Source organism: Chiloscyllium plagiosum, chromosome 18, assembly GCF_004010195.1.
Source record: "Chiloscyllium plagiosum isolate BGI_BamShark_2017 chromosome 18, ASM401019v2, whole genome shotgun sequence".
Taxonomy (NCBI): domain Eukaryota; kingdom Metazoa; phylum Chordata; class Chondrichthyes; order Orectolobiformes; family Hemiscylliidae; genus Chiloscyllium; species Chiloscyllium plagiosum.
Window position 1 is genome coordinate 23789439 of NC_057727.1, and position 22144 is coordinate 23811582.

Sequence of the window (22144 nt, forward strand, 5' to 3'; positions counted from 1 at the left end):
ACACCACCATAGTCAGTCGAATCTCAGATGGGGATGAAACAGACTACAGATGGGAGGTGGAAGATCTGGAAAAATGGTGCACTGAAAGCAACCTAACTCACAATGCTGGCAAAACCAAGGAACGTATTATTGACTTTCAGCAGGATGTTACTCATGCCCTCCTACACATTAACAACACAGAGGTGGAACGAATGGAGAGTGTCTGGATGTATCTCTACCTGATATGGCAACTGTACCATTCAAGATCAGAGATGGTTACAGAGTATGGTGACCTTGGCCCGGACAGTCACAAAGGCTAACCTCCCATATAGAATCCATCTACCAGGCCCGCTGTCAAGGAAAGGCCACCAACATTCTCAAAGATCCATCCCATCCTGGCAATGCTTTCCTACAACCTCTACCATCGGGGAGAAGGTACAGAAGCCTAAACACATGCACCAGCTGGTTTTGAAACAGTTTCTACCCAACTGTTGTTTGAATACTGAATGGACTCACAAACTCTTAGCATTTGCCTGGACCTATGTTTTTGTTTTGCCGCTGTTTACCTATTATTTTCTTGTCTATGCTATTTAACTCTGTGATCTGCCTGTATTGCTCGCAAGACAAAGCTTTTCACTGTACCTCGGTACACGTGACAATAAATTCAATTCAATTCAACAACCAGCAGATTCTTTTCCAGGTGTACTCACCCCAACCCTCTAACTAAGCCTTTTTTTTTAATCCTCTTGTGGGACATGGGGAATGCGACTGGCCAACATTTATTGTCTATTCCTAGTTACCTTTGAGAAGGTGATGATGAGCTGAAGGTAGAATCACAATGCCATTAGGGAGAGAATTCCAGGATTTTGACCAAGTGACAGTGAAGGAACATCATTATATTTTCACATCAGGATGGTGAGTGTCTTGGACAGGAACTTGCCGGTGGTGGTTTTTCCATGCATCTGCTCCCCTTGTCCTTCTAGCTGGAAGTAGTCATGGGTTTAGAAGGTGCTGGCTAATTTCTTTGGCAAATTTCTGCGGTGCATCTTTAAATACACACTGCTGCTACTGAGCATCAGTGGTGGAGGGGGTGGATGTTTGTGGATATGATACCAATCAAAAGGGCTGCTTTGTCTTGGATCATGTCAAGCTTCTTGAGTGTTGTTGGAACTGCACTCATCCAAGCCAGGGGAAAGTATTCCATCACACTCCTGACTTGAACCTTGTAGATGGTGAGGAAGTCAGAACATGATTTATTCTCTGCAATATTCCTAACCTTTGGCATGCTTTTGTAGCCACTGTGGTTATACGGCAAATTGAGTTGAGCATATAGTCAATGGAAATCCCTAGGATGTTGATAGTGGGGGATTCAGCGATGGTAACACCATTGAATGTCAAGGGTCAGTGGTTAGATTGCCCCTTATTGGAGATGGTCTTTGTAAGGCATTTGTGTGCCATGAATGTTACTTGACACTTGTCAGCCCAAGCTTCGACAAACAGCTCCTAGACATGACAGACCAAACCCCAACCCCTGTCTTTGCAGCTTCCTGATGGATGATATGCAACTGGTGGATGTCTTCTGATAGCCCTGCAGGATTGACTTTTCCCACTCCCTGTCCTGTAGTTGGACATCTCTTCTGAATGTGCCCCTTGAGTGTGTGCAGACTGTGTCTGTGATTGACACTACCAGGACTCCCGAACCAACAGTTATACCCTTTGGCTGGACTGAGGACTGAGCTCCCACCCACTTTCCAACATCATCATTTGATTGATTAAATGTTCTGTGTTTACATTAGATTAGATTACTTACAGTGTGGAAACAGGCCGTTCGGCCCAACAAGTCCACACCGACCCGCCGAAGCGTACCCACCCAGACCCATTCCCCTACATATACCCCTGCACCTAACACTACGGGCAACTTAGCATGGTCAATTCACCTAACCTGCACATCTTTGGACTGTGGGAGGAAACCAGAGCACCCGGAGGAAACTCATGCAGACACGGGGAGAATGTGCAAACTCCACACAGTCAGTCGCCTGAGGCGGGAATTGAACCCAGGTCTCTGGCGCTGTGAGGCAGCAGTGCTAACAACTGTGCCACCGTGCCACCCTACACCGTACTGTGTAGGGAGCTTACATATGGTGAAGGTGTTAGATTGACTTCTTGGGGTGCTGTACATAAACATGTCTCCCCGGGACCTGACATCTACTGACAAGCATCTTGTCTGTGTGTCTACATAAAAGGGCACATTATTAGGCAGTACTAATAGTGGGTTCAAGCTGAAGTGTCAATGTTCTAATGAGCATGGTACATCAAGGCAAAGTAAGACAGGAGTGCTGTATACATACAAATAAACATGAAGTGATCAAACTCAAGCAAGTGCACAGCCTTGGAATGCAGCCTGCTCCAATCTGTGAGCTGGATGCCTGTCTCCGCACACTGGGTGTCCTTGAAGCAGCCTTTCAATGCTGGTTACTAGCGTGCCCCACAATGAAATGCAAGTCTCTGCTCCGAAGTGTTCCACAAATGGATTGAAGAGGTGCCATAATAATAAAACAAAAACAGAATTCTGAAACAAAAACAGAAATTACCGGAGAAACTCAGCAGGTCTGGCAGCATTTGAAGAGAGAAAACAGAGATAACATTTTGAGTTCAGTGACCTTTGCAAAATGCTGGACACCAAATTCTGTGGTCATGGGATGTACATAATTGTTCCAGATTTCCACCTCTCTGAGTGAAATAAATTCTCCTCAACTCTCCTCTCGGCCTTCTACCTCTCAACTTAAATCCATGCTCCCTATTTATTGATCCCTTCACTCATGGAAAACATGCCTTCCAATTCAGCCCATCAGTGCTTCTCATAATCTTATACACCTCTATCAGGTCACTCTCAACCCTTGCTCCAGCTTATCCAATCTTTCCTCAACACAGACCCATTCAGGTCAGGCAGCATCTTACTAAATCTCTTCTGCATCCTCTCAAGTGCAATCACATCCTTCCTATAATATAGTCACCAGAACGCCATACAGTACTCAAATTGTGACCTCACCTGCATATAATATATCTCTAGCATAACCCCTTTGATCTTGTGTTCTATACCTATGGCAAATATTCCATATGCCTTCTTAGCCACCTTATCCACCTACCCTGCTACCTTCAGTGTCCTGTGGATATGTACAGCAAAGTCCCTTTGATCTTCAGTAAACTTTCTACAGTCCTACCGCTCTTAGTGTAAGGCTTTGCTGTTAGCCCTCTTCAAGAGAATTACTTTGCACTTTTCAGGTTGAATTCCATATGCTGCTGCAAACAAACCATATATATGGCTTGTAAAGTTTACCATCTTTTGCGCTTCCAGCAAGAGAAGGAAATTACATCAGAAGATCTTTAGCTTTTATTCGGTCCATTAAAGTTCATATGTCCCCCGATCCTACTGCTCAATACAATATTTAAACTATAGTGAGTTTTTGAATTGCTAAAAATCAACTGAGACTCAGTATTAATATTTAGCATCACATCTTCCCCTGAAAACCTCCCTCATCGCCTATCTGAAATCCTTTCCCTCGATTTGCTGGGGACAGGCATGTTGTTTGTACCAGATCCGCCTGCACTGAAAGGTCAGAAACATAAACATTTGGGTGAGAAGAGATAATAGGATAACTTAGATTTTGGTAGGATAAGCAAATTGCAAATTTGCAAATTCAAACTTATTTTGTGTGTAAATTACAAATCAATGACTCAGACGTTATGTGTAAATGGGAGTTTGATCATCATACAGAATATAGTTTCTTAAATAACAGAGATCAATTCAAAAGACCAAAATGAAACAACAGAGACCAGCAGTCTACATTAAATTTTACATTAATCAATTTTCTATGTCCCAATCTGATGGGACCATCTCTGAACCAATTAAAATTAAAACCAATTTGTCAATTATCTCACTAGCTGCTTCTTTTAAGCCCCTAGGATGTTGTTCCATTAGAAAGCAATCACTTGTCGGCCCTCGGCTCCAACAGTTTACACTGTATATTTCTTAGGAGATTGTGATCTTCCAGAGTTTCTCCCTCCCTTCCATTTCCTGAATTGTTGCTGCTTCTTGGAAATTAGTTAGTTGTATCTATTGTAGTGAAAATTGATGCAAAATCCATGTTCAATTCATCTGCCATTTCCTTGTTCCCATTATCAATTCTCCAGCCTCACTTTCTATAGGACCAATGCTGCTTTTCTTTCTTAATTATCCATGGAAACTCTTATCCATTTTTTAAAATTTCTGGCTCGTTCTCTCTGATACACTTATTTTTCTTTCACTGTTTATTCATTTTTTGGTCTTTTGACCTGACACCTGTATTTGCACAATTTTATGCATTTTCTTTCAGTTCTGTACTGTCTTTATGATTTCTTCTTAAGATTTCTTGATGGTGGTTCTATCACTTGGAATTTTTCTTTACTCATTAGACCATAAGACCATAAGAAATAGGAGTGGAAGTAAGGCCATTCGGCCCATTGAGTCCACTCCGCCATTCAATCATGGCTGATGGGCATTTCAACCCCAACTACCCGCACTCTCCCCATATCCTTTCATTCCTTGTGGGATTAAGATTTTATCAATCTCTGCCTTGAAGACATTTAATGTCCCAACCTCCACTGCGCTTCGTGGTAATGAATTCCACAGGCCCACCACTCTCTGGCTGAAGAAATGTCTCCTCATTTCCATTCTAAATTGACCCCCTCTAATTCTAAGGCTGTGCCCATGGGTCCTAGTATCCCCACCTGACAGAAACAATTTCTCAGCGTCCACCCTTTCTAAGCCATGAATTATCTTGTAAGTTTCTATTAGATCTCCCCTCAATCTTTTAAACTCTAATGAATACAATCCCAGGATCCTCAGCCGTTCATCGTTTATTAGGCCTACCATCCGTGTGAATCTCCCCTGGACACGCTCCAGTGCCAGTATGTCCTTCCTGAGGTGTGGGGCCCAAACCTGGACACAGTATTCTAAATGGGGCCTAACTACAGCTTTATAGTCTCAGTAGCACATCACTGCTTTTACATTCCAACCTTCTTGAGATAATTGACATTACATCCGCTTTCTTAACCACAGACTCAACCTGCAACTCAATCTTTAGAGAATCCTGTACTAGCACTCCCAGATCCCTTTATACTTTGGTTCTCTGAGTTTTCTCAGAGTTTAGAAAAATTTTCTCACTGTTTAGAAAATAGTCCATGCCTGTATTCTGTTTTCCAAAGTGCAAGACCTCGCATTGAAATTCATCAGCCATTTCTTGGACCACTCTCCTAAACTGTCTAAATCTTTCTGTAGCCTCCCCACTTCCTCAGTACTACCTGCCTGTCCACCTAACTTAGTATCATTGGCAAACTTCACCAGAATGCCCCCCAGTCCTTCGTCCAGAACATTAATATATAAAGTGAACAGCTGAGGCCCCAACATTGAACCCTGCAGGACACCACTTGTCACTAGCAGCCATTCCAAAAAAGAACCATTTATCCCAACTCCCTGCCTTCTGTCAGACAGCCAATCCTCAATCCAGTAGCTCACTTCGAATACCACAGCCCTCACCTTACCCAGCAGCCTCCCGTGAGGCACCTTATCAAAGGCCTTTAGAAAGTCTAGGTAGATAATATCCACTGGGTTTCCCTGGTCTAACCTACTTGTTACCTCTTCAAAGAATTCTAACAGGTTTATCAGGCATGACCTTCCCTTACTAAATCCATGCTGACATGTTCTAATCCAACCCTGCACTTCCAAGAATTTAGATATCTCATCCTTAATGATGGATTCTAGAATTTTACCTACAATCAAAGTTAAGCTAATTGGCCTATAATTTTCCATCTTTTGTCTTATCCTTTCTTGAACAGGGGCTTACAACAGCGATTTTCCAATCATCTGGTACTTTCCCTGACTCCAGTGACTTTTGAAAGATCACAACCAACGCCTCTGCTATTTCTCAGCCATTTCCCTCAGAACTCTAGGATGTATCCCATCCGGGCCAGGAGATTTATCAATTTTTAAATCTTTTAGCTTTTCAAGTACTTTCTCTTTTGTATGTCTGCCATACTCAAATCTGCCCCTTGACTCTTCTTAATTGTTGGGATATTACTCATGTCTTCCATTGTGAAGACCGACACAAAGTATTATTAAGTTCTTCAGCTATTTCCTTATCTCCATCACTAGCCTTCCTGCATCAATTTGGAGCGATTTCTCCAATCTCTACTTTTGCCTCTCATTTATTTCTTACGTATTGAAAGAAACTTTTACTATTATTTCTAATATTACTGGATAACTTACCTTCATACTTGATCCTCTCCTTTCTTATTTTCTCTTTGTTATCCTCTGTTTGTTTTTGTAGTCTTCCCAATCTGCTGATTTTCCAGTGCTCTTGGCCACTTTATAGGCGCTCTCTTTTTGTTTGATACATTTCCTGACTCCCTTTGTCAGCCATGGTTGTCTAATTTCCCCAACCCCACCCTGGGTAATCTTTTTTTTCTTTGAAATGAACCTCTGTACTGTGTCCTCAATTACAACCAGAAACTCCTGCCATTGTTGCTCTACTGTCTTCCCCACTACGCTCTGCTTCCAGTCAATCTTTGTCAGTTCCTCTCTCATGCACCTGTAATTATGTTTATTTAACTGTAACACCATTTCATCCGATTTTGCCTTCTCTCTTTCAAACTGCTGTCTGAACTCTACCATATTATGATCGCTGCCTCCTAATTGTTCCCTGACTTTAAGATCTTTTATAAAGTCTGGCTCATTACATAGCACTAAGTCCAGAATAGCCTGCTCCCTTGTGGGGTCCATCATAAGCTGTTCCAAAAAGCCATCCTGTAAGCATTCCATGAATTCCCTTTCTTTGGATCCACCGGCAACATTATTCGTCCATATTGTGACCTTATCTTTCTGAAATGCCCTATCTATTTCCTGGTACATCTTATGCCCCTGGTCCTTACCATTGCTGGGAGGTCTGTACATAACTCCCATTATGATTTTTTTGCCTTTGTGGTTCCTCAACTCCACCCACACAGACTCCACATCATCTGACCCTATGTCATTCAGTGCCATAGATATCATTTCATTCTTAACTAACAAGGCAATCCTGCCCCCCTCTGCCCACCTCCCTGTCTTTTCAATAAGTAGTAAATATTTTGAAGTTTAACTGCCAGTCCTGAACCCCATCTCTGTGATGCCTACCACATCATAATCATTTACGATGATTTGTGTTATTAATTCATTTACTTTGTTACAAATACAACGAGCATTCAGGTAAAGCACCTTGATGCTAATTTTCTTATCCCCATGATTTCCATCACCTTTTGTAATATGTCCTAAGTTATTCCTCCTTTTTGCTTCATTCCTAGTCTGCCTCAAAGTTAAACACTGCACATGCTAACCTGCTGCTTATCTTTCTACTTGACTCCATGCTCCCTGTTGCTTTCGCTTTCCCTTCCCCCAGACTTGCACCTTTAAAGTCCTAGTGACCACCCTATTTATCATTTGGAATGTATCGAAACTATATATTCATCTGCCACTTTATCTCTATTAAGCTAGCCTTGAAACTAATTTGCCAGTTCAGTTTAACCAACTCTGCTTTTATGCCCTCATAATTCCTCTTATTTAAATTTAAAAAAATAGATTCGGATCAATTCCTTTCTCCCTCAAACTGAATTTAAAATCCAATCATATTATGGGGCACTTTCTCTCTGAGATAATACATTAATGCTATCTCATTGCACAATACCAGGTCTAATATAGCCTGTTCTCTGAATGGTTCAAATACACTCTGTTCCAGGAAACTATCCTGAAAACATTCTATGAGCTCCTCATTTGGACTAACTTTGCTCATTTGACTTTGCCAATTGATAGGTAGATTAAAATCTCCAAAGGTTATTGCTGTGTCTTTCTGACAAGCTCCCATTATTCCCTCCTTTATTCTCATCCCTTCGATATGTGTTCCAATGTATATATTGCATTCTCCCTTCTAGATGGAAGGTACTGTCTAAGGAGTCCTGGTGAATCTCTGCTGTGAATCTTGTAAACAGTACACAATGCTGCTATTATCCATTTGTGCTGGAGAGAATGAATGGTTGTGGATTTGGTGCCAATCAAGTTGGCTGCTTTGTCCTGGATGTTGTCAAGGTCATTTTTTTAAATTCCATATTTTTATTGAACTCAAATTTCACTACTACCATGGTGGAATTTGGACCCATGTCCCCAAATTATGAATTTGGGCTCTGAATTAACAGTTCAATGACATTACCATTACACCACTGCCTCCCACCTCAAGGAACAGTTGACAGTGATGCAGAAGTGGGAGAGGATGGTGAGGTATCCCCATTGTATGAGTAGGCTGTGCATTGGGAGTAAAGGGTTTATATTTGGGAGGATGAGATAAATGAGATCTATTGAATTGGCATGATGCATACAATACTGAGAGTTATAGTCTTTGAGTCTTATGAAAGATGTGTTCAGTGGCAGATTTAGATTGAGTGGAGGCCTTGTGAGTATGAAGTAACAGAGTTCCTGTAGTATTGAGCATTCCTTTTGACATGAGAAACAGCACTGACCAGTTGCTGGCTGAGTTGGTGACACAGCCTCCTTTACCAATGATCAGGAAAAAGCACTGGTCTCCTTTCTAATTCCCAATCCACCAGCAGCTCCACACCCCTGTCAGCAAAGCAAGATGCCAGCTCTGGGTAATTGCCTTCGCGTTGATGGTCAAGCACCAGAGTGTGAAGAGCAGTTCCTGGCTTGCAGTGTCTGAAGCAGGGCACAGCTGGGGTTTAAATGTATTGCCAGTGCCGTAAACGTAGCAAACTCGCGGCAGCAGTGACCACTTGAACTTCTGCTGCACAATTCCACAAGCCTATGCCAAAGATGCAGGTTGCATATTTAATGAGGGAAGGAGCAGAAAATCGTGTGAAAGAGGTTGACATGGGCCAAGGTGGATTTGCCACCATGAATTGCACTCAGGAAAACACTACCAAAAATGGGAACATTTACTCTGTTGTATCCATTACATATGGTTTTTACTATAGTATTTATATTTCTCTCTTGTGTTGGGCTTTGAGTATATACAACTTAATTCACAAATCTTAAATTTAAGTTGCAATGACCCTAGTGCTCATTAATTTTTCTCAGAGCTGCTGAGCTTTCTAGCAGGTGAATTACTTTCTCATAGAATTCACATCCATGTGAAATAAATTACTGTGTAAACATTTTACTACAGAATATTTGTTTAATAAATAACCTCAATAACTTAGTAACTGGAAACATAAGTTTTAAAAAATAACAATAACGTCAATAAATTCTTCCCAACAAATGGGTTGCTGGAAAATGAATTTAGTTCAATAAGTCCTCAACTTGGTTTTCAATTTCAATTTTTTCAGTTTCTTGTGAAATTAGTATTGCTTCTATAATGGTTTCCACAGAACTTCAATGAAATTACTGCCCAGCGCATGTTTAATTTTCTTCCATTCCAATTTGTTCAACCAATCCAATTCATTTGATCCTTCTAAAATCCCTGTTCAACAAATAGCTTCATTCTGCCCACCTTTTCCATTTGCTTATTCTATTCAATCTAATTGGATTTTCAATCCATTTTATTTGGTCCCTGGTTTGGTCCCTGAGCATTTATTGGTCATTTAAGGACATCAACTGATAGTGGACACAAGTCTTTCCTTAACAGACTTAAATTGGGCTGGAGGTAGAAAAATCCCCCAGTCACTACCTTCCCACTTAATTAAATATCCAGGCAGGGCATTAAATTCCACCACAATGTTCCTATATTTTAGCAGTTACTATCTTTCAAATGTACTTTCTTGGCTCGAAAACACCTAGGGGCATCTTGACATCATGAAAGGCATTACATAAATATAAATCATTTTGTAATCTTTCTACTATTCTCAAAGATTCCCGATTAGATTCTTAAAGTAGGTTTTTGAAGTTAATGTTGCGAACTTACACTCAACAAATTTTAACAAACAGCAATGTCATAAGGGTCAGATAATCTGCTTCTTGTAATGTTGAGGGAGGGATAAATATTGGACCTAAGTTTGAACTCTGTGAGTAGGCTGCACTTGCTAACAATCCTGAGTGCACAAACAAATATGTTAACAGCCATTTTAAGGTAATCTCTCAAAGTTGTAATGTGTCTCATTTAGGTCACTAGTGGTGACCTACACTTCAAACAAAAGAAATATGTTCAGGCCTTACCTTTTTGAGATTGTAGTTTCCCATTGCTTCCCACAGTGCAACATCTCAACCAGTCACAGCTGGGAGACTGGCAGACAAATGAAGTTGGATATCTAATTGGTTCCTGCCTCCACACCCCTTCTGTTCACAATGTCACCATGGTTAACAAAAAGCAAATAGCTCAGTATAAAAAAACAAAAATTGCTTATCATGTCACACATGGGTTGAATGTATAGTTTACAAACTGTAAATGTGTGCCAATTGGGTTTGTCTAAGACAAGAGGAAGACTTGGCCCAGTGGTTATTTATTATTCATTAGCTGCTATAAATTAGGCAGAATATTTTGGTTTGTTCTTGGTGAAAAAGAAAATGATGTTGGTATCAGAGCTCAAGATCAGAAGGAAAAAACAGCCTGCAGGTCCATCCAGCTGAGTAGCCTTGCTTCTAATGATCTAAACATTGTGAACTGTGGGAGAAAACAGTACCTTGGAAGACTGCAGTACAAACTTTTGACCAGCATGACCCAAAGTAGCAGATAAAGATCAAGAATGCATAAACGGTTATTGAAAGGACAATTGTTTTCTGTGCAGCAGTTTGAATTATTACGACAATTCTAAGAAAATTAACTATTAGCATAACGTTAATGCTTGTGAGCTCACAGCTCTTGATTAGTATGTCAAGCCAAAGGACAGGACAAGGTCACCTAAGCCAATACCTTTTGGACAGTAAATTGTACAATGCTCTTTGCAACAATGGTAAGCTGCCAAAATCTGTTGAATGCATCGCCAAAGTGTTGTAGTCGAACAATAAAGAATTAATGAGAACGAGCAGCAAATCAAAGATGGCTGTGCACAACCACTATTGGTATTGGTACCTGAGAGGTCAATGTGAATACAAATGTTGTCCCAAGCAAAAGAGAAACTGAGGAACCAAGACAGATAATCAGTGCGATTTCATTCAAACATTTTACCACAGCCCAGAAAAGCAATTTTCATACTGATTGTCACAATACTGGTAAGCATGGGACATATGATGGTAGAAGTGGTATGGAACTCGTAATGAGAAGAGAGAGCACTATTATTGGAGTACAGCAAGTTTAGAAATCCTGACATTGTTTGACCAATAGCTGATAGATTTTTAAAATACAGATTAATAGACCTGGGACTAATGCAATATAAAATGAAAGACTTTGTATTATCTTTAATTTTCTGCTTGGCCATTTAGTTATACAGTTCATATTGTAGTCTGACTGATTAAAATAAATGGCTGTGTAACTTGACACTTCAGTTTCATTTCTTCATACTTCATAATTGAATTAAACAGAAGCATTTGGATAAAGTATTGGGTGGTGAAATATATCTCATTTTGAAATTATGAAACAGGGAGTTGCACTTCCCCAAATCATAAACAGATTTTTTGAAACTGTTTACGTGGATTGGCAGATTTTATAATCCTTTGGTTAACCTAGAAATGTTAGTATCTCTAACAAACACCATCCCAAAATATTTATCCCCGAGTATGTAAGCAGAAAGAGCCTCTAGTGACATAATTAAGAGGATGTTATTGATTGGGATATTGGGATCCATAACCACTTGGCTTGAGAGGCTTGGGATCAAAGTCATCTTGATCCTACTTTTATAAGAATGATGTTTGAGGAACAATCAAGTATCTTTGTGAGCATTGTTGTACTATTTAGGAATCATGACTCATATGTGCAGTGTCATCTTGGAAGCTTTGAAACACAGTAGTTCACCATGGAGCATGGGAAATTCTAAGAACATCGATATGTTGGTATAAGTGAAGAGTGTTTAAACAGGAAGACAGCAAAGAAGGTCACGTCAAAATACAACAGGATCTTGACCAGATGGGCCAATGGGCTGAGAAGTGGCAGATGGAGTTTAATTTTGATTAATGTAAGGTGCTGCATTTTGGGAAAGCAAATCTTAGCAGGACTTATACACTTAATGGTAAGGTCCTAGAGAGTGTTGCTGAACAAAGAATCTTTGGAGTGCAGATTCATGGCTCCTTGAAAGTGGAGTCACAGGTAGATAGGATAGTGAAGAAGGCGTTTGGTATGCTTTCTTTTATTGGTCAGAGTATTGAATACAGGATTTGGGAAGTCAAGTTGCAACTGTACAGGACATTGGTTTGGCCACGGTTGGAATATTGCGTGCAATTCTGGTCTCCTTCCTATCAGAAAGATGTTGTGAAACTTGAAAGGGTTCAGAAAAGATCTACAAGGATGTTGCCAGGGTTGGAGGATTTGAGCTATAGGGAGAGGCTGTTTTCCCTGGAGAGTCAGAGGCTGAGGGGTGACCTTATTAGAGGTTTACAAAATTATAAGGGGCATGGATAGGATAAATAGACAAAGTCTTTTCCTTGGGGTGGGGGAGTCCAGAACGAGAGGGCATAGGTTTAGGGTGAGAGGGGAAAGATATAAAAGAGACCTACAGGGCAACTTTTTCATACAGAGGGTAGTACGTGTATGGAATGAGCTGCCAGAGGAAGTGTTGGAGGCTGGTACAATTGCAACATTTAAAAGGCATTTGGATGGGTTTATGAATAGGAAGGGTTTGGAGGGATATGGGCCAGGTGTTGGCAGGTGGGATTAGATTGGGTTGGGATATCTGTTCGGCATGGACGGGTTGGACCAAAGGGTCTGTTTCCATGCTGTACATCTCTATGACTCTATGAGGACTCTGTGCTTTGCTAATATCTAAACTACTGTCATAGAAACCTGGAATGTCAGATTCAATAGTGTTGTCTCTTCCAGCCTCAAATGATAGAACTCAATAAAACAAGCTCTGGCCTGGACATACAGCTGAAAGGACCCAAAGTCAGACTGTCAATGCAGTGCTACAAATGATGTAGTCAGCATTACCCCAACTTCGGATTTGTTTCCATTTGAAAATGGCTACTCTATAGTTCACTGAAATGGTTCAACATTCCGACAGCTCCCAGGGTAGGATTTCCTGTACGATATTCACAAATCGGTATCAAATAAAGGAATGATTGTGAAAGCACTACACAATCCTACACGATGTGGAGGAACACATTAAAATTATCGTTTTGCTAGTTGGTGTGGTATGAACATACTGTTCTTGGTTAATCCATCTTGTTCTCAATGCAGAACAGGGAACAAGATAAGAAAATTTGCAGGAATAAACATTAAAAGCAAATGTGATGGATTTGGCATATAATAGAGGACTCTGGAAGAATGAGGCAGGATGTAGGTACACTGAATAGGCAGACGTTTAAAAGATTCATTTAAGTACACAGAGATTGTGTAATAATACATTTGGAGTGGAAAAGCAAGAAATGGGAGGTAAAATGGAGAAGAAAGACCTAATAGGGGCATTAATACTACTAGAGCAACTAAATAATGATTGAACCATACAAAGCAGTGATAAGGCCACTGTTAGAAGATTCTACTCAATTTGAGGCATCACATTAAATAAACCTTATAACTAAATAGGCGAAAGTGAGGACTGCAGATACTGGAGATTAAAGTCAAGAGTGTCGTGCATGGAAAAGCATAGCAGGTCAGGCAGCATCTGAGAAGTAGGAAAATCGATGTTTCAGGCTTTTGCCCGAAATGTTGATTCTCCTGCTCCTCAGATGCTGCCTGAGCTTTTCCAGCACGATACTCTCGACTCGTATGATTAAAAGCTCATGCACGGCGAACAGTGTTTTTTCCACCAGGGTGAGAAACTCTACTTATGAGGAGAAAATGGAAATATCAGGGTTTTTATAAGAGGATATTTCTCTGGTTTATAAACTTTTGCAAATTGTAGAAAGAGTGAAAAGGGAAAGAACATTACCTCTGTATCAAGGGAGCACCACATTAAAATTTTCATTAAGAAAATGAACAGAGGGGTTAGGGGAGTATTTGGGTTATTTGGAAAATACTTTGTCATTGGGCATAGTAGAGACAGAGATCGATGCACATCATAAGGTAAGAGTAGATGATTTGAAGCAGACAATAATATTGGGCTATGGAGAAAGTAGGAATGAATTGTTCTGGCCAAGAGTTGATGCATAGATAATAGGATCAGTAGTTTCCTTTTGGTCAATCAACAATGCCATAGAGCAGCTTATTGAATCTTCCACACAAGAGGATTACTTGCTTCTGGACTTTCGTTCCTATCATTGCAGAGCACAAACTTAGACTGATGAACTGCCAATAAAGGAGCACAGATCTGTCCGTCTGACGTAATGCATAAGTGGCTGACTAGATTGAGAAATGCCCTGGAGATTGACACGCATTCTGCAGTGGCTTTTGAGAATCTTCTGTTCTCTTTCCATACACAGCAAATAAGAATATAATTTGCCATATCTGTGAATCTAAGGTATATCTGCCATTAATTACATATGTAATTGTATGATTAGGTTCTTTAATATTTGAGGACACAAGTTGTTGAAAGTGCAAGTTGATGTCAGAGTGAGGAGGAAATTGGCATTTTGGAACTGAATGAACTGGACCAAAAGCAATTTATAAAAGCAAAATACAAAAAAGGAAATAATGATTAAAACAGAAAATGCTGGTAATACTGTACACTGCTGCTCCTGAGCATTGGTGGTGGAGGGAGTGGATATTTATGGATGTGGAGCCAATGAAATGAGCTGCTTTGCCCTGGACGGTATCAAATTTCTTGAGTGTTGATGGAGCTGCACTTCTCCAGGCAAGTGGGGAGTATTCCATCACTTTTCAGACTTTTGACTTTTAGGTGGCTTTGAGGAATCAGGAGGTGACTTACTCACTGAAGGATTCCCAGCCTCTCACCTTCTCTTGTAGCCACTGTATTTAAATGGAGAGTTTAGTTGAGTTTCTGGTCAATGGTAATACCCCCCAAAACTTTGATAGTGGGGGATTGAATATCATTTACTATCAAGGGACAATGGTTAGACTGCCTCTTCTTAGAGATGGTTATAGCCTGGCATTTGTGTGGCACAAATGTTACTTGCCAATTGTCAGCCCAAGCCTGGATATTGTCCAGATCTTATTGCATTTGGAATGGGGCACTTCTATATGTGACGAATCATGAATAGAGGTGAACATTGTGCAATCATTAGTGAACATCCCCACTTCTGACCTTATGATGGAGATAAGATCATTGATGAAGAAGATGAAGACAGTCGGGTCTAGGACACTCCCTTGATAAACTCCTGCAGAGGTGTCCTGGAACTGTGATGTCTTACCACCAACAACCACAACCATCTTTCCTTGTCTCTGATATGACTGCAGTCAGTGGAGAGTTTTCACTTGATTCCCTTTGACACCAGTTTTACTAGAGTTCCCCGATGCCACACTTGGTCAAATATGACCCTGATGTCAAGGATAGTCCCTCTTACCTCACCTTTGGAATTTAGCCCTTTTGTCCACGTTTGAACCAAAGCTGACTCAAATGATGACAGGAGAGGGAATTGTGAGATGGGCTTCATTAAAATGGAAGGTCCAATAACTAGGCATCATTTTCCATGCTGTCCAGCAATTCAGAGGTGGAAAGGCAATGGCCCCTACCCACTGCCCTCTTGCCAAATTAAATGTTCCCTGCAGCACGATCAACTCCAATTAATTCGGTTTCTCTCTCAGGTGCTGACTGCCAATACTAATATACCACCTCACCTACCACCCCACCAATCTCCATGTACAGCGCATCATCCGCCGTCATTTCCGCCACCTCCAAACGGACCCCACCACCAAGGATATATTTCCCTCCCCTCCCCTACCAGCACCCCGTAAAGACCACTCCCTCCGTGACTCCCTCGTCAGACCCACACCCCCCACCAACCCAACCTCCACTCCCGGCACCCTCCCCTGCAACCGCAGGAGGTGCAAGACTCGCGCCCACCCCTCCCCCCTCACCTCCCTCCAAGGCCCCAAAGCACACTTCCATATCCGCCACAGATTCACCCGCACCTCCAAACACATCATCTATTGCATCCTCTGCACACGATGATGCCTCCTCTATATTGGGGAGACAGGCCGGCTACCTCCGGAGCGTTTCAGATAACACCTCTGGGCGGGCGGTGCGGGGTTGTGGGACTATGAGGTTGGAGGCGGTGGATGGGAGATCCCCCGAGGTGATGAGGTTATGGACGGTCTGGGAGATCACCTTGACCTCTTTCCACCTATCACATTTCCGACGCCCCTCCCCCAAGTCCCTCCTCCCTACCTTTTATCTTAGCCTGCTGGACAAACTTTCCTCATTCCTGAAGAAGGGCTTATGCCCGAAACGTCGATTCTCCTGTTCCCTGGATGCTGCCTGACCTGCTGCGCTTTTCCAGCAACACATTTTCAGCAAGAGTTTCAATAGTTATCCATATGAATTGTCATTGAATTGCAAAATCCCTGTTGAATGATTAACTATGAACAGAACTCAATGTTCTTGCTAATATCTGATATGTAATGAAATGTGTTCCATTTAAGCATGATGTGAATAAAAGTGAAGTGTATTAAATGTAATGGGAGCATTTTCTGTGTTTTCAGTTAACCATGCCAACATTTCCTGCTGTTGTGAAGATTGGACATGCTCATTCAGGCATGGGAAAGGTAACTAATCCTTTGCAATTGTCTCAGCCAAAATTCTGTATTGCATCAAAAATATTTGAACAGAAAGATTTCTCTAAACTTTAAATTAGAAATTCTTCCTGCTTCCCAATAATGACATATTACAGAATTACAGTATGGTAGCACTGTAATTCTTTGACAATGCAAACCAGCCCAATGTGTCTACCAAGTACTGACCAAGTGCCTGCAAGATCAGAAGATTGTATGCAACGTAAGCTAAAACTTCCAATGTTATTTAACCAAAGATTCCTTCTGTTTGTCACCATTGGCATAAATTTATCCAATATTCAAAAGTTTATATCAAAGTTTGTATTTTGTATAGATTGTATAGAATTATATTATTTAATTTAAGTATATCAGATACTTACAAAACTCTCATGGAAGAAAATTGCTTCTATATTATTTCAGAGAAGTAACGTAATCCGATTCTTTTCTCTTTTCTCTCTCTCTCTTCTCTTTCCCATATGCTGCCTTTATTGGATGCACCAGGTGAAAGTAGAAAATCACTACGATTTTCAGGACATAGCAAGTGTGGTAGCTCTAACAAACACTTACGCCACAACTGAACCTTTCATAGACTCCAAGTATGATATAAGGATTCAAAAAATAGGCAATAATTACAAGGCTTACATGTGAGCAAATATTAAATATATTTATCTGAAAACTCATTTCCTTTTTTATCTTTAGTTGATTATTTTCAATAGCTGTATTGGTGTAAACTTTTTTTTAGTACAGTTCCTACTACTTATGTTGAGTTTTTTCATGCTGTATGGTAAGTGAGTATCGCTTTTAATAAGTTACTAATGCCTGAAGGATGTTTAAATCCACAAACAGGAAGTTGTTGCTGTTCAGAGAAACAATTAGGGTACAGGCTGGTTTGCTGTAGTCATGTGATCTCTACTTCGCCTAGAAGTGCCTTTGACTGAAGTCTGTGGGAGCCACTAAAACACATCATTTGTAACATGCTGTCAGTGTCAGCTGTTGAAGGAAACAGCAACAAGTACATTTTAAAAAGCAATCTGGATTCTGAAGAAGCATCACTGGACCCAAAATATTAACTCTGCTTTCTCTCCAAGGATGCTACCAGACTTGCTGAGTTTTTCTAGCAATTTCTGTTTTTCTTTTACATTTAGTGGGTGAGCCAAAACTGCAATGCATTTTCTAGTCCTTGTTACTATGGAAATTAAATGAGATATGGGACAGAATTGGAGTTTTTTTTCACACTCAATGTCAAAAAACTGAAATAGTAACAGAGTTAACTAAAAACCAGATTATATAAGAGTACCATCTTGCTATTGATGCTGAGGAAAGAATTCTGCAAGCTTTATTGCAGTCTAGATCTCAATGGGGAGAGAAATGGCAGGCAGGAGAGATTCTGTAGGATTTGAAAACACACTTTGAACCTCTATTAATCTTATTTATAAATAGTATGTGTTCAATATCAGAGCTCAAGTTTAATATGTACTGCATCTACCATATAATGTGGAAAACTTCCCAAGTTTATCTTATACACAAAAAGCAGGACAAATCCAACACAGCCAATTACCACCCTATCAGTCTCCTCTTGAACATCAGTGAAGTGATGTAAGGGGTCAGCATTAGTGCTATCAAGGGCATTTGCTGAAAAATAAATTGCCGATTCTGAATTTGTGTTTCACTTGGGCCACTCTGCTCCTGACCTCAAGAGAAGAAATTTTCTCATCTCCATCTTAAATGGGAGACCTAGATATAAGTGACAGTTTCGGAGTTACATTCTGGAGGTTATTCTGGAGATACAAAGGGTTGCACGTGTTAGTTGACACTTACACTGCTCCAGAAGAACAACACAAGATAGTCAGTGTTTTCTGCAGTGGAAGTTATTGTAGATGATCTGATAATTTATTAAGACATAATGGAAAAAGACTTTGCAGATCAGAATCTATTGTAACTGCTAGAAATAGCTCAGCAGATGAACCTGAAGCTGAACAAGAAAAAGATGCAGTGAAGATGCCTAAATTCAGAGCAGACAGTAAAAGTACTTTGCCCAGATATTTTTTTTTCATGGTTCAATCAAGGAAAGTGGGCTCCACTGGCTGCTCATTTATTGCCCATCTGTAAGCAAAATATGGTGGATGCTGGAAAACTAAAATAAAAATAGGAAGTGTTAGAGAAAGGTCAGTAGGTCTGGCAGCATCTGTGGAGAGAGAAATAGAGTTAATGTTTTGAGCCCAATACAACTGGAACTAATTCTGAGGAAGAGTTGGACTTAAAATATTAACTCTTTCTGTCCACAGATGCTGCCAGACCTGTTGTCTATTGTCTGTTGAGTTTCTCCAGCATTTTCTGTTTTTGTTTATTGCCCATCCTTAGTTAATCTTAAAGATTTCATGGTGAGAGCTCCTTTCTTAAACTTTTGCAATCCATATATTATAGATTCACCAACATTTCCTGACATGATGAAAGCTGCTAGCAGAGATGTAGTGATCAAAAGATGTGAAAGCAAAGCAATGATTTGATGGATTCCTAAAATCTTTAGCGAAATTCTTGCCTAACTTTCTCATCCAAGTATGAAACTCTACATAAGCTCACTGCCAAGGATGTGCTGTGGTATGGGAGTATAGGACAAGAAGTGATTTTCACCAAAACTAACTAACTAACTAACCAGTGACAAAAACAGCAATACTGAGGTACTACAATGTCAATGATGAAGTAACCTTGCAGCATGATGCCATGAGATGGGATTTGGAGCAAACTTTATGCAACAAAAATAGCTATATGCATCCAGACTGTGAACCCAAACTAAATGCTCAGGTGCAAATAGAGAAAAAAGTGCCTTGCTGTAGTTCTTAAATGTAAGCATCTTCATGTTTGGGAGACAAAATGACTGGATTTCAGCAAATTCAATGCATCTCCCTCAAACTGTCTCTATGTGCTCCAAAAGATTTTACAAAGAATATATTCTTGTTTGTAGAGATATAAAGTTACCAAGTCATGGAGTCATGCAGCAAAGAAACAGGTCCAATTCGTCTGCACCAACCAGACATCCCAATCTGATCTTGTGCCATTTGCCAGTATTTGGCCCGTATCCCTCTAAACCCTTCTTACTCATGTATCCATCCAGATCCTTCTAAATGTTGTAATTGTACCTACCTCCGCTACTTCTTCTGGCAGCTTGTTCCATACACACACCACCCTCTGTGTGAAAAAAAGTTACCCCTCGTGTTCTTTTTAAATCTTTCCTCTCTCACCTTAAACCTATGCCCTTTAGTTTGGACTCTGCCACCCTGGGAGAAATACCTTGGCTATTTACCTTATCCATGTCCCTCATGATTTTATAAACTTCTATGAGGTTCCAATGCTCCAGGGAAAGAAGCCCCAGCTTATTCTGCTTCTCCCTGTAATTCAAACCCTCCAGTCACAGCAACATCTTTGTAAATCATTTGTGCATCCTGTAAAGTTTACCAAATCCTTCCGATAGATTAGTAACCAGAATTGTATACAGTATTCTAAATGTGGTCTCACCGATATCCTATACCACTGCAGTATGAAATCTCAACTCCCATACTCTATGTTCTGACCAATGAAGTCAAACGTGTCAAACACCTTCTTCAACATCCTGTGCACCTGCGACTCCACTTTCAAGAAACTATGCCCCTGCATCCTGAGATCTCATTGTTCAGGAACATTCTCTAAGGCCCTACCATTAACTATATAAGTCTAGCCCTGGTTTGCCTGACCAAAATGCCACACCTCACATTTATCTAAAGTAAACTCCATCTGCCACTCCTCGGCTCATTGGCCCATCTGAACAAGGTTCCATTGTACTCTGGGATAATCTTCTTCACGATGTACTACACTTCCTATTTTGGTGTCATCTGCAAACTTACTAACCATACCTCCTAAATCAACATCTAAATCATTTATATAAATGACAAAAAGCAGTGGACCCAGCACCGATGCTTGTGGTACACCACTGGTCACGGGTCTCTAGTATGAATAGCAACCCTCTACCAACACCCTCTGTCTCCTACCTTCGAGCCAATTTTGTATCCAATTGGCTAGCTCCCCCATATCCCATTTGATCTAACCTTACTAACCAATCTACCAGACAGAACCTTGTCAAATACTTTGCTGATGTCCATATGAACAGCTCTGTCTTCAATCCTCTTTGTTACCTCTTCAATTAAGATACAACTTCCCACACACCAAGCCACATTGACTATCCCTAATCAATCCTTGCCTTTTCAAATGCATGTAAATCCTGTTATTTAAAATCCCCTCCAACAACTTACCTACCACTGACGTAAGGCTAAACAATCTTTTGTTCCAATTTTTCCTTACAGCCTTCCTTAAATAATGGCACCACATTAGTCAATCTCTAGTCTTCCAGCACCTCACCTGTGGCTATCAATGATACAACTATCCAAGCAAGAGGCCCAGCAATATATTCCCTGGCTTCCCACAAAGTTCTGGGAAACACCTGATCTGGTCCTGGGGATTTATCTCCCTCTATATGTTTTAAGACCTCCAGCAACTCTCTTCTGAAATATGAACTCTTTTCAAAACATCACTATTTATTTCTCCATGTACCGTAGCTTCCATGTCCTTGTCCACAGTAAATACTGATGTGAAATATTCATTTAGTGTTTCATCCATCTCCTGTAGTTCCACACATAAACAGCACGTTGATCTTTAAGGGGTCCTATTCTCTCCCAAGTTACCCTTTTGTCCTGAATGTTCTTATAGAATCTGTTTGGATTGTCCTTAGCACTATTTGCCAAAGTTTGCCACTATTTCCTTCTTTGATTTCTTGATTTCCCTCTTAAGTATACTCCTACTGCCCTTATATTCTTTGAGGGATTCATTGGATCCCAGTTGCCTTTACCTGAACAATGCCTCTTTTTTCTCGATGCTTCAATTTCTCACATCATCCAGCATTCCATACACCTATCCGCCTTGCTCTTCACACTAACTATATTGGCTCTAGACTCTACTTCATTTTTGAAAGCCTCCCATTTCCCAACTGTCCCTTTACCTGCCAAAAGCCTCCCCAATCAACTTCTGAAAGTTCCTGTCTACCATAAAAATTGGCCTTACTCCAATTCAGAATCTTAAGTTTTTGATTAATTCTATCCCTTTCCATAACTATTTTAAAATTAATAGAACTATGATCACTTGGAGAAAGTGAGGACTGCAGGTGCTGGAGATCAGAGCTTAAACATGTCTTGCTGGAAAAGCGCAGCAGGTCAGGCAGCATCAAAGGAACATCCATGACGTTTCAGGCATAAGCCCTTCTTCAGGAATGAGGAGGGTGTGCCAAGCAGGCTAAGATAAAAGGTAGGGAGGAGGGACTTGGGGGAGGGGCATTGGGAATACGATAGGTGGAAGGAGGTTAAGGTGAGGGTGAT

At 40.6% G+C, this 22144-nt stretch overlaps 2 protein-coding genes across 2 annotated transcripts in view; one reads left to right on the top strand and one right to left on the bottom strand.

Moving 5' to 3' along the window:
• The window catches only part of syn2b (synapsin IIb), a 405239-nt gene that overhangs the window by 306005 nt on the left and 77090 nt on the right, over nt 1-22144 (top strand). The window contains exons 6-7 of the mRNA XM_043707946.1: nt 16677-16739; nt 17247-17389. Coding sequence (XP_043563881.1) covers nt 16677-16739; nt 17247-17389 — 206 coding nt within the window. The remainder of the gene's footprint in view (nt 1-16676; nt 16740-17246; nt 17390-22144) is intronic.
• The window catches only part of LOC122558957 (metalloproteinase inhibitor 3-like), a 147127-nt gene that overhangs the window by 37549 nt on the left and 87434 nt on the right, over nt 1-22144 (bottom strand). The gene's annotated exons all lie outside the window — the stretch shown is intronic.